Source organism: Grus americana, chromosome 1, assembly GCF_028858705.1.
Source record: "Grus americana isolate bGruAme1 chromosome 1, bGruAme1.mat, whole genome shotgun sequence".
NCBI classification, from domain to species: Eukaryota; Metazoa; Chordata; class Aves; order Gruiformes; family Gruidae; genus Grus; species Grus americana.
In genome coordinates this window covers 77,264,807-77,278,731 of record NC_072852.1, presented here as the reverse complement: position 1 = coordinate 77,278,731, position 13,925 = coordinate 77,264,807, and the positions used below count along the sequence as shown (strand labels likewise).

Here is a 13,925-nt window from a genome sequence, read left to right as displayed (position 1 = left end):
TTTAAATTTAATGTGTATATATATTGCATATATGCAGTGGTCTAGTGTATACTTTATGTCTTGCCTCACTGAACACAGACAAATCAAATAGAAGATGGGTTCTTCGCTTACAGTGTCCAAAATCATTGCAGTCTGTCCCAAATCCCTGTCATAGCTTTTACTGATTGTCTTTGAGCCCCTTGTTCTCTGTAACACGATAGCATCATCAAACAACGGTGATCTCCCCTTGCCATGTTTATTTTTAGACCACATGAAAAATACTTCAAGCAGGATGACCAAACTCTTACTCGAGCAACGTATGTGGCCTGTGTTTTGGAAGGAGGCTCCCAGTTTCATAAATTAACCTAGATGCTTAATGTATGTCTCAGACAAAAGCTGTCATGGTGACGGTTAGTTTTCTCTAACCAATTTCTTCGCTTGTTATTAATACTAACAAACAAAATGATATTAAGGATTTCGCCCTCTCTTTCTTTATTTTTGCAGTGAATTTTTGATGTGAGATTAGGCAAACTGGGCATTGAATTGTTCAGTTCTATAACCACAGCCCCCAAATCACACGTGTACCTCTGTGTGAGTGAATTTTGCACGTGTACGTTCTGTCAGGGAGTCATAGCAGTTTCTACATCCATTTGCAGTCCTCAAAACATCTCTAAATCTAGGGCTATTCACCAGCCTCACCTGTATGTTTGTGTGCAATGCTAATGCTTTTTGGAAATGTCCTGCATTGCGCTTTAATTTCCTGATCATTGGTTTCTTTCAATTACTCTGAAATTTATTATAGAGAAGAAGGTAATGACAATCAAGAATGCAAGGAGACTGCATTTGAGGACTGGAAATAGAGTACAGAAAGGAGCCTTTCACTTCAGAGCTCCTGGTAGGAATCCAGCTCAGCTTCAGCCTTAGCAAAAATCATTACTGTGTGATGGCTACTTGGTGCCCTGCACTCTATGTCCACAAATGAGTCAGTGTCCACATCACACAAACCACCAGAACAATTGGTGCTACTGTAATTGGGAGTCTCCTGGCAGCGTGAGTGGAAAGGGCAGGGACTTGAATGAGCATGGAAAATGAGCCGTTTTCTCCCTGCTCCCTCAGGTCACCTTTGAGACACATCTGTGTGAGGAAACTTAGAAATTTGATCTCTGGTAGCTCCCTTCTGGAGATAGATGGAAGACTTTACTTTCCAGTACTGACAATCTGACACCCACTGACAAACATTGTATTTGAGAGAAAAAAAAATAATCATTATGGGATTGTTTAATGTTTGAAAGCATGAACTAAAAAAAAAATAATGCCAAGTATGATTGAAAAATCAACAATAAAATCCAAATGCTGACTTGAAATAATAGGAACAGAGCCAAACAAATATTATCAAGCATGACCATCGTTGGCAACAATTGCTTTCCTCAAAAACACAGGGAAATCCTGCTCTTTTATTAAACCATTGAACAATCTCTTCGAGTTGAATCCCTTCTAGGCAAAAATAAAGGAGTGCTTCCACTGTTCAAACATTCTCTTTGGAGATGAGAACGTGGATCGATAGAAGAGAAGTTGGACTTTATTCAGCCCGAGATGATGCCTTGATGTCATAGAAACAGCGACTGGAAGGAGAGCTCTCGGCAGCACAGGCCACCAGAAAGAGCACCTTGAGAGGGCTGGCTCTGCCAGCGGGCACACACGTAGGAGGTGGTGGAGGTTGGAAGGGACCTCTGAGGTCATCTGCTCCACCCTCTGAACTTGGCACTTCCACTGCGCCATCTGCGGTGAAGTAGGGAGGCCCTCATCTTAGAATTTATATGGTACCATTCGTAATCCTTAAAAGAAACCCCTACCTCTGGCAGGAAACTAATTGTGTCCTACTAGAGATTAATTTAGCCCCATAGTTCCTGTAAGCTTCAAACAGTTCAGCTGTGAAGGTGTCTCTTAATATGCTGATTACAGTGGTGAATGTGATACGCATTTTTGACTAAGTGAAAGTAAAAAGAATGTGTTTGATGTCAAATAAGTGCATTAGCAAACCTGAAATGTTCTGAGACAGCTTGGACTATTTGTGAATTCACACCAATTTCAACTAAAAATAGAATAGAAACTTCAACCTCAAGTTGAAGTTGTTCCACTGCAGTTCCTCAAAACCAGAACATTTTGACTTTTCATGTTAAAACAGTTCAAAAACTTAAATAACTTTAAATCGTTTTAAGAGCACCTCAGATGCAGAAAGTTAATTTCTCAGTATTTATTTTGGTGTATTTATTGGGAGTGGGAAAATTCAGAGCAACCCAATACAAAAATGTGTGTGTGTTCATGTACATGAGTTTGGGGGTGGGGCGGGGGTTGACCACAAAACTGAAAGAGAAATTATTTGTTCTCAGTTCTCTAGCTGTAACCTGCCACATCTCTGCTTTTGTATTTTTGGGCTTCTCTTCACTAGATAATGCTACCAGGTTGCGTAGTGTTGTTTGTACAGAGGAGACAAAATTTATATACCTATTCGTTCCCAGGTGTGTAGTAAGCAGGATTTGAAACCCAGGGCTGTGAAGGTGAAACCAGGTGTAACTCCCTGCTCCTCAGTCCCTTACGAGAGTTACCTGTATCCTGAGGGTGGTGGGAAATAAGCACATCTTTTCAGGCTAAATATGGAGAAGTGTTGTGGAGCACCACAAAGGCGTGAGGGCCAGTTTCAAAGTTTCTGGGAGTCAGGGGATGTCAGAGTTTAGGGGAGGGGGGGGAAAGGCACGAGAAGATTTCAGCATCCTGTATCGCACCACCGGTTTCTTTTAGCAAAGAGTATGTGGTGCATATTTTTCCCTTTTCTATGACCAGTGCTGAATTCCTCAGGGAACTGGTGATTCTGCAGATAGGGCCCTCGGGCAGTGCCTGGCCCTGCCTTCTGCAGGCAAGCAGGAGAGGGGCCGAGGGGCTTGCTGTTAAGCGAGGGAAAAACTGTGCGGAGGCTTTCCATGTTCCACCAGCCAAAGCAAGATGCTGAATTCAGCAGAGGTTGAATTTATGAGAACAGCAGCAGGAGGCGGGATGAGGGGTTTAAATGGTGAAAAAGCTTTTAATAGCAGTCTTTGTATTGTAATAAAAGTGTTTGTTTCAGCATCTCTGCCAGCCAGTGTAAGCAATATAAGTTTATGAGTAGCTGATATTTCGTGTAATAGAAATGCATTTGTCCATCGTAAGTGCCTGTTACTTGGCCAGCAGATGACTGGTCACACTATTAGGCAGACTTGTTTCCACAGGCAAAGAGGGATATGCATCCTTCTTAATGTGAAGAAAAACCTGTAAAGGCCTAAGCCGTAATAAGTAACAACAGAACGCGGTATGTGTGAAAGCAACGCGTAAATCCCATTGACTAAAGTAGTACAGGGTACGATCGCTATTGAGAAAGATGAACTTATTTTTGAAAAAGAGCCTTCCACGGTAAGTCAGAGGCCAGAAAACGAACTGCTTTTGTAAATTTCCTGCAATGCCGTACAGTGAACAAGGTTACACGTGAATGAAACCACGATGTATGATTTGGCTTCTTATGCATTAAAAATCCTTTAAAACTATAACTGCAGTGTTCATTCCCACATGATTTTACTTTATGTATTTATTTAGAGAAAACTGAAACAGTTTGCCATTTATGTGTATTCAAAAGCTGCATATTTCCAAGACTATAAAGGAAACCTTAAAAAGAAATTACTTTCCAAACTCAAATAACGATATTTTTAAAATGCATAGGAAAATACTTTAAAAACTAAATAGGGGTAAGAAAGAGAAAATATCTGTTTGTCCTTTTTTTGCTACTTGATCATATCAAGTGCTTGTGATGCACACATAAAACCAGATAGTGTAGATTTGTGTTCATCATGTGTATTTCATTTTATGTTACATATTTGCCTGGACAGTTGCTTTCCACATTGTGAATTCTCTTTTGTGTGAATGTTTTGAAACACTTAAAATTGGAGATGATATAAAACAGAGCTGTTTGTAGCACTCTAAATTTCTGCATAATCTCTCACACAGATTTTGGGTTTGTGTGCACAAACACAGGATCTTAGTTTTAGACTTCTTGAAGTATTTGCATTTATAATAGCAGGATGAGACACAGAGTGTTTCATTAAGCATCAAAACTGTATAAATAATAGTTGGACATAGGATTTGGGTAGCATACCCTTAAGTACTGGTGAGTTTTCAAGTTCTTTCAAGCACCCACAGCTTTCTAAGCATGTACAATCTGAAAGTCCAAGTTACATATAGTAATGGTGTTGCTCAGGTTATGTTCTTAATAAGCAACTCTAGAAAGTGTGCAAACTATTAGAGGAATACTATTCCATTCATTTATACCTCAGGAATATTGGAGGAATGAGATTTCTTGAAATTACTACTCTCAATAACGTCATTGTATTAATTTCTCTGACCTTTTAACAGAAAAATTAATCGCTGAAGAGGATTTTTTTTAAAAAAATTGTTTGAGGATAAAATGCACTCAAAAGTGTTACTATTTTGAACGCATTGCTATTTAAGGTATCTTTAATGTAGCAGTTTTCAGCAAGTCCATTCCGTCATGACTGCCATCAGATAAACCTTTACATCACCCTGCTCAGCAAAACCTCTGTACGGTCTTGGAAGCAATGTCCTGTTAATTGCTTTCCCCGTAGGCTGCTGGGTGGAAGAGACTACGTAAATAAGGGTTTCACATTAGTGAGCAGTGATAATTAGAGACGCCTGACTTTTTTTAAGGGGAAGAGTTCAAATTTTCTTGAATTAGGTAGAATGTGGACTTTGGACTAAGGTTTCCTGTGTCTTAAGTGTAGCCCGTCCATTCCTGGTGCGCGGTGTTTTGCTTACCCCCTTGTACCTGTGCAACAGTCTGTACGGTCTTGCGTAGGCAGAGCAGACATCTGTGAGCAACTCCCTGTCCTGGTGGGCAAGATGTCAGAGGAATGGTCAGTGAAACAGAGAATGACTTGATTCAACCCAAAACTTAACCCCCCACAACCTTAATACCCCCACAGCCCTTCTGGGTAAATATCATCAGAAGTTAAAGGTTGCCATCTAATGGTGAACACATATAATACAGTCTTCATGGGTTTTCATAAATTACTTTTTCTTACCTTTCTCCATGTACCTGCAAGTCTTTTCTTTATAAGGCACTAGAGGAATGAGAATTATATTTTATTCAGATTTTTACCTGAGATGATACCTGATACTTTATCAGTAACGGGATGTTGCAACTGAATGTGAAATTCTAGCTGTTCAGTTTAATGGAATTCTAATTTCTTAATGCTTTTTCTATGAATTCAGATATAGATGAGTGTTCCTTCGAAAGGACCTGTGATCACACCTGCATCAACTACCCTGGAAGCTTTGAATGTCTCTGCCATAAAGGCTACACCTTGTACGGACTGACGCACTGTGGAGGTTTGGAAACTGAGATTCGCTTATCTGTTTGTTTACTTTATGAACTGTTTACCGACTCACGCATTCTTTTAGCTGAAGATTTTAGGACTGAAGATGGTAAACGAATAAATTTTAAAATAAAGCTAAAATAGCATGAGCTGGGTGTGACTAAAATCGGCATCTCAAATTTGTTGAAGCATTCCCAGGAGAAGGACATAAATAAAACCCAATGTCCTGGTATTTTTTAATGGTGGTACATAGCAGCCTCAGTACAGATGAGAAACCTGCAGCTGTGACGCTTACATCCACTCCTGCATGGATGCAGCCGTTCTTCCACAACTGTCACAAAGCAGCCTCGTGGCTGGGGTTCCTCGCACACGTGGTAGGCTTCCTTACAGAGCTTACAAGCACAGAGTACCAACCGGTACTTCCACAGGAGTGAGGTTAGTCACAATTGTATTTACAGAAGGAAGGCTTCAAATGATGGGCAACGAAGAGAATAGGAGAATGATGTCAGTTTTACAAAGTTTACAAATTTTGGTTCTATTGGTGTTTGTCCTTACTGGGCTGCAACACAAACTGCATGTGAAACTCATAACGAAAGGCTGTGGGGTACCTTCTGCTTGTCTTCTGTGCAGCTACTTCAGCTCTTCAACCTTTTTGGCATAACTGGAAAGAATCAGTGCTGTAATGTTTGGTTTTCCAGGAGAGGGATATTTTTTAAGTGCATCATAGGGCAATATTACCAAAATGACCAAATTAGATCTACAACTTCTACTTGATCAAGGTAAGAGAATTTCAGAGCACTCAGATTTTAAGTCCAGTGTTTGCCAGGGGTATCACAGTACCAGACTGGCTGCCACCGGCCTGGCTAGCACCCCCACGTATCGCTGTGGCCTCCTGCCTGAGTGTTTAATAAGTGGGGCGGGTTTTTGGTGGTGTTCAGAACACTGGTGAAAGGAGAGTAAAGGGGTTTTTTGAGGGATTTGTTAAGTGTATTAAGTCTGAATTACGCTTTTAACCAATCAGGCCAGCATTACACAAGCAAAAGTGAAATGATAAAATTATAATAAAACCTGAAAGCCTTGAATCAAAATTAATTGTTAGAAAATACTGACACAAAAGAATCTTTCCATGCTATTTTTAAATGTAAAACTACATGGTTTGGTTTAGTTAAAAGACAGTTAATAGGAAATTATTTAATTATTCAAATTATTGAAGATACAAACTAAGTAAAGCTTGCATCATACCATAAACAAAGCCCTGACTTTAAATCCACAAAAGCTGTGTATTCAGGCCAGGTTCTGATCGGAGTCAGACTCAGCGGAGGGAAAGCATGCTAGAGGAATTGCTGAGGACAGCGTTGGGCCCTAATGGCTCTTCATGTGTGGCGCAGGCACTGTGGTACATATTATATGCAAGAGTTGTCCTCTATGCATTTCTTAATTAAATCGTGCTACAGACTGAGCCAAAAAGATGCAGTTAAAGGCTCGTGTTGTTTCCGTTCCCGTGAGCTTCGGTTTGTGCCATGCAAACTGATGTAGCGGAAACAGATGCTAGCCCCTCGCTTCTGTCCAAGTGCTGAGTTCACCTGATTTTGTAGGGTTAACGTGGGACACTGGTACTGATGTCTCTGCCTGGCTTCTCCTTGGGAGAAAGGCGTAGGAAGTCTACGCTGGTATCTCTTGTATAGGGCAGGATAAGGAACAAATGAATTCACTGTATAGTAGAGGCAGGCGGGAGGAGAAATAAGAGTCCCTCTAAGGAAAGAGTTTGGAGAAAGACTCCACTTGAGAGCAGTTCTGAAAGCAAAATCAGAGTCTGAAAGTTTTGGGGACCTATGCAACGTGGGGTGTGGAGAGACTGATCGTCAGTTTCACTGTTAATTCCTTAATGACTTAATACATGTAGTAATTTAGGAAAAGCCTCAAAGTTTGGGGTTCAGCCTCAGTCTTTAAATAATCTTCAGCCTCAGTCTTTTAAATAAGACTGAAGTAGGACCAAAACTCTAACTGGAAATACTCAGTGCTGAACTTTGGGCAAGAACATAACCAGATCCAAACCTCCTGCTTTTTTCCATAATGGGCAGATCTAAAATCGCAGCTCTGAATCCAGACCTGCCCAGGCCCTGAGCTTTCCTGCTCGGGCCTATCATTAGTTTTGGTCAGCCCCTGGAGCATGATGTTTTCAGTGGAACAAATAAGTTACCCGGGCTGCCATCCATGTGGCACCGAGCAGAAGTCAAAACTAGGGAGAAATAATGAGAACTTTCAAAAAGATTTGGTGCAAGCTTGCCTCTTAGTAAGCTTTCTCTCCATCTTGCTTCGCCTCTACTAGTAATTAATAAACCACATGGCAATGTCCTTGTTCTGGGCCTTCCATGGTGAGGGGCAACCCTTGTTGCTCGCTCTCTGGGATCCTTTTCACGGCATCTCTTGTAATAAGTTGTGTGTCATAAGGGAATCTTTTAGAAGGACAGTGCTAGCGCTTGCACCACCTGTTCATGTAAAGCCTCACTCACAGTATTTATTGGCTCATTCAGTGACCTCAGGAAAGTCAGTAGAATCTGCAGGACCATTGAACACCTTTGGGAATTTGGCTGCTGCTTCAGGAGCTTGGTTCTTGGCCGAGGTGCTTGAGAGCAAGAGCTCAGGTTTAAACAGTTGGGCCAGAGCTTGGTGGCAGGAGCACTCTGGACTAAGGGTGTGTTTCAAAGTATGGGTTCACAAGTAGATCCCACTCAGCATAAGCTTGACTACTATGTACAAAATTTCCCAGAAAAAACCTTTTTTTTTGGGACTATCTCCCTAGTCAGTTCTTGGAACTGCTGGCCCAGAAGCTCCAGAAGTCCTGACTCTGACCCAAAAATCATAATGTTGTCTAGAGACATGCCTGTCATATTAGGGTGTCTTTCTCAGTTTCTTTTATGCGTGTACTCCTCGTTTTCTAGATTTTTGCTTAACCGCGCAGGCTAAAGTCTTGCATCAGAAAAAGCAAGCTGTTTCTGGGTTCCAGCAGCTGCCCCAGGAAATACTCTCACATTCCCATCAAGTGCCCCAAGGTGCCAGAGGAGAACTTGGCTAAGTGTGTGAGCCTGCGTTTGTGAACCCGTGCAGGGCCAAAGTGTGTGCCTGAGCCCAGTCCCGCATCAGCCCCATCTCCTACCTGTACCTCCCACTGTGGCTTCAGGTGGGGTCACTGGGCTCCAAAACAGGGGCCTGGGGAGAACTGGCTTGAACTCAGACTGTGTTCCTGCAAACCTGTGGGTTCACGCGGTGCCAAGCACGTGGCAGTCGGAGTTCGAGCCTGGACTCAGGTGTGGTTTGGAAAGGCAGCGAGACACTCAGCCTGTGAGCCTTTACGGCTAGACCTCCCTTAGAAATAAATTGACAATTTTCCTTCTGCAGTTACATTTTGAGGCCTATCATTAGGCCGGAGTATTAGCAATCCAGTGTATCTCCTGTTGATTTGGTGTCATTCCAGCTCATTTGAGCCTCTGTCAAATGGCACGACCTGCGTGCCTTGTAAAACTCTGTTACAGTAATGCTACTGTTTTAGCAAGCAGATGGGCAGCTGCGTTCAAAGGGCAGAAACCACTTGTTGTTGAGGTTAGTGCAGTGCCTAAAATAACGGGGCTGTGGTTCATAACAATGGCTTTTAGGTTATGGCTGTACTAGTAAATTAGAGAGTCTGGAGCAGCAATGTGCAACTGATGGTTCACTGGCGCCCTGTGACAATTTTGGCCTGTGACACCCAGTGTCCCAAATGCGCCCGAGCGTGATCCTGAGGTGAGTACATGGCAGCACCGCTTCTGTTAGGCATGGTGGAAAAACTTCCTTTCTGGTGCTGGGACGAGAGGAGATGAGAGATCGACCGTGTCGGCACTCGTATGCTGATTGCACAGACTAAAAAAGATGCATCTCATATTGACTAAATGCTTTTCTAACATATCAAAAGTTGAAAGATTTTATATGGAATATCAGTGATAACATGTCCGGTAGTTGCTTTGCCTTCTTGCAAGCTTTTACTTTTCATTTTTATTTGAGTAGAAGACTAAATAAACTACACTTCAGCTGCTAGGTTCCTATCAAATAGATAGTTTCCTCCTTCATCTGAATAATTTCTGAAAGCAAACACTGTGAATCGCTGTGGAAAATTTATCTTCCTGTTATGCAGAAGTGATCTGATCTCACAGATGTTTATGCCTTTGACATTTTTCCATATAATGCAATATACGTTATTGTCCAGATGCTGCGAAGACTTTCGAGCGTGTTTTGTATCCTGTGAGTACTTCCAAGAATTTCAGTGTAACTAGTCCTGGCAAGTAAATTGTATCATCATATGCATAAATCCCTGAAAGGGTAGGAGCTATACATGTGTCTAAGGACAAATACATGCAATATGCACTAAAATTGTTTGACATATTAGCTGCATTTATACATGTTTATATAGACTTAAATATAAAAGATACAGTAGAAACAACTACTCTTACACACAGAATGTGTTAATGCATGCTATACATGTGCACGTATGGTTAATACTCTTCTCAACTTTAATTACATTTTCAGATATCGATGAATGCAGCATCAGCAATGGTAGCTGTGACTATGGGTGTCTTAATACAATGGGGAGCTATGAGTGTGTCTGTCCACCTGGAAAGAAACTGCACTGGAATAAAAAGGACTGCGTTGGTAAGTGTGGGAAGCTGACTCAGAGGTGACTGGTGATGCTCCTTTTCTCCAGGAGCATGGGAAAGCCCATGGTTTTGTCTGAGGGATGCTGCATTTTCAAATTATAGATCCCCAAATTCATTTTATAAACTCAGATAACACCTGATCCTATGGGGATCCATGGGCTAGGATATAACTGCAAGTGGATTAGAGAATGGGCAATATGTTGGATTTTATTTGGATTTTTTTTTTTTTATTTTACAAGTCCATTCACACAAGTCTAACTTGTCTTATTTTATGGTTTTTATACTTTTGTCCTTTGTCCACCTCTCTGACCTCAGCTATAACTCTATTTCCTTCTAAGACTAATTTAGAATATTCAAAATATTTACCTGTTTACAAGTAGGACATGGTATTCAGGTTAATATCTACATTCACAGCACCATACCCCAATTTTTCAAGTTATCCCCAAAGGAATCCTGCTTAATATAAAGCACTGCTGCTACCTGTATCAAAACTATTAATTGCAATGAGCACAAATCCTGAGACCGCTAAAATTATGGCACTTGCTGCATATGTTGTGGCAGATCTGAACTTCTGTATCCTCTAAGTAGATGACTTTTTTTCTGGGTTCTTATTTGAAGCGCGGCAAATCTTGGCCATGGCCACAGCCATTCAAGGTATCTTCTGTGAGATTTTAATTCCGTTTTCGCGTTTTTAATGGGAATGGCATACCTTAGGTCTTTCATAGTCAAATTTAGGTTGTGGGGGTTTTGTTTGGATTGGGGTTCTTTTAACGACTAATAACTTCTCATAGATATATTTGAGGCTGATGCCTAATACCTTACTGGGAGCAAGACAGAAGAAGAAAGGGGGAGGCCTTACTTAAGGGAATCTCTGCACATGTTGAGGGAAAGCACCATAGTCTGGAGTAGAGAGCACCGCACTTGCCTCTTGCATGATCAAGTGGCAGGGGAGTATCTCAAGTTTCGTTTCAGCCATTGCCACTGACTTTCTTCCCAACCACAACTAAGTACTTCATTTTTCCTGCTTACCTTTACCTATATTACCTTCCCTGCTATAGAGAGAACTAAGTACTGTAGGAGTAAGGCATGGTTAACTCTGTTTTTTCAGTTATCTACCAGGTCTCCCTTGCAATGTACCAGTTAGTTCTCTGGAAAGGAGTTTGTAAATTAACAGCAGGGACTAAAATATTTTGAGGTCTGGCATAGGGTTTAGACCACAGGAGTTTTGTGCTATGTTCCCTCTCAACCTACTAAGAATGCTGTTCCCATGGTAAGGGTCTGTATTGAAAATATTTTCCTAGTTGTGAATTTCTCTTCATTATTTGTAATACTCAGTTGGAAGATGGAAAATAAATCACGCTTCTTTATTGATATATGCGGTTTTGTTTGATGAATTTAATGAGGCTTAAAATGAGTGTCATCTCCCTGCTGATCGCCTGCCTTTATTACCAACATTGTTTAGAGGAAACTGCATTCTACATTGTTATAAAAGCACAATAAAAAGGAGGAGAATTATATTTAGTGGTCCTGAATGCCACATGATTTGGAGACATTTGCAGTAACAAAATCCTCTTTTGCTCAGTAACAACTTCTTGCGCTTGTGTTGTCTCCTCAATCCAAAGAAATAATTTCTGTAAAAACCTCACCAAACCAACATAAGAGACCTTGGCAGGGAGGTAAGTGGAGGATGATTATTCCCATATTTGAGATGTGAACATCAGGCGTGTTTAAGGGACTTGTATATATTTATATTTAACCAGCAGTGAGGCCAGAAATGCAAACCAGCTGCTGGGACCCTTCCTCCGCACTCAAGCCAAGCCAGGCAAGGCTCATTCCAGCTACCACATTTGAATTGCCCTGTTTCATCCCAGCTTTACTGGGCTCTTCCCAAACCCAGGAGGACACAAACCAGTCTGGCTGCTGCAGCTCTGATCTGCCCCCTACCTTGGTCTGGTTCAGTGGTGAGCTGACAGGTAGGAAAAATGACATTTGCAGTAGCACAATCAGCCATGAGCAAAACAAGAGTCAGCCAAGTCCATCTTTGGAAGAGTAGCAAGGAACAGTCGCAGAAAAAGCAGATGTACCTGACCAGGCGTTTGTACGGGGCTGAAGCAAGAACCGCTCAACAGACACCTGGCTGGGATTTAACCAGCTGATGCAGTGTGACACAGCTGCTTGCAGAGGTGCCCAGCTGCACTTGGCCAGCAGTCGGTGCAGAGGTAAAATCTCTGGGGGAAAGGAGGGAAGCAGGGAGTGATGGCACCTGCCAGCTGCAGCCGAGAACGAACCTCCTCGTTTGTGTGGAGAAAAATGTAGTTGAGTAACACTTCAGTCCCTAAAGATGTCAAATAAAAATAAATGCAGGATTATAATTATCAGTGGCATACCATCATCTCAGGGTGAAGCACAGAGACTGGTCCAACAATTCGTAACAGCTTTATGTAGTTCCAGCTAAAACACAAACAGTCCCTCACCCAAATGCGAAGAGCAGCTTGTGAGACCTGCAGGATACTCCGTCTTCATCCTGCCACAAAGCCAAGAGGAGAAGCTGGATATTTCCATTGCACAAGCTGCAGTGTGCCTCGGGCGATGGGTGCTGATGACAAATGGCTGATGTCTATGTGTCACAGTGTCCTTTCTAGCACTGCTTGTGGCGTTTCAGCAGTGGCGGAAAGGACCGGTGGGACTATCCAGCTCCATCCCAGTATGTCCTGCCTCACCTCTGCCTGCCTGGCTGAGGAGTTTTCTATTTCTGGAAGCTAGAGCATGGAGCTAAAATTAAAAAGTCTGTGAGAGAGTGGGAAGTGGAAAATACCATTTTAGCGGTCATCTAAATAAACAGATCTTTGTGAGGGCGTGGTGTTGGCCTGTTAAACCAGAGAGCTGTGCCTCCAAAAGCGGGGAGAGGATGTCTCGGGTCATTAGTATTACCTGTTGCTTCTGAGATCAAGATGTGCACACAGAATTGTGCTCATAACTAGAGAGCCTGCCTTCCAGAGTGCAGGTCTGGACCTGAACAGTCCCAAAGTGGAGGACAGGAAGGAAAGACTGATCTAGAGTTTAGGTCTAAAAATGTGAAGGAGTTTCATTTTCAAGTCCAAGCTCAAGATCCAGATCCTCTCTCACTAATACGTGCTTATTTCAGAAATGCCTGGGCCTGTGATTTTGCTTTGCTCCCGCTTCTACCTTTCCTCCCCACTGTATGCAAGTGGATGCACAAGGTTCTGGGTTGGGCAGCGTCTGATTTTTTTTTTTTCATTTCTCTTTTGTTTTTTTCTCCTCAGAGATGGTGAAATGTCTCCCGAATGCCAAACCAGCTCCCAAGGCTCAGCTAGTGTGTAGTAAGACAGGAGGCATAGAGAGCTGCTTCCTGTCATGCCCATCCAATACTCTTTTTGTTCCAGGTTTGTACAAAGTATTTGTCCTCCTAAGACTCGAATATGACTTGATGATTTTTCCCTGCTAACTTATTCATGATTCTTGCATTCAGTCTTTGTTACAGACAACAAATGAGCAAAACCATCATTATAAATTAATTAGGCCAGACATGTACATCACTAAATATCAGATTGTCAGTTACATTAGAGGTTTGGCTCTTCATTGTTTAATTTGAGGTGTCATTTGCGGGGGTGGGGAAATTCTAACAAAAACTTGAGACACATGTTTACCTTAACCAGGATGGTGCAAAAGAAATTTTTTTAATATATTGAATTTCTATGTCGAAAGCGAGGGGAAAAAATGAAATTCATTTCAGTGAATTCCTGCTAACTTTTAGTACCGTCTGCTTAAAATGATGGACTCATGGCCTGAAATACTCTGTAATTGTGTGACTGAGCAGAAG

At 41.9% G+C, this 13,925-nt stretch overlaps 1 protein-coding gene across 4 annotated transcripts in view; it reads left to right on the top strand.

Annotated features, from left to right (window-relative positions):
• SCUBE1 (signal peptide, CUB domain and EGF like domain containing 1) overlaps positions 1-13,925 on the top strand; it is a 220,861-nt gene that overhangs the window by 180,139 nt on the left and 26,797 nt on the right. For all 4 annotated transcript variants that reach the window (XM_054810361.1, XM_054810335.1, XM_054810352.1 and 1 more), the window contains 3 exons: positions 5,293-5,409; positions 9,957-10,079; positions 13,369-13,488. In XM_054810361.1, coding sequence (XP_054666336.1) covers positions 5,293-5,409; positions 9,957-10,079; positions 13,369-13,488 — 360 coding nt within the window. The remainder of the gene's footprint in view (positions 1-5,292; positions 5,410-9,956; positions 10,080-13,368; positions 13,489-13,925) is intronic.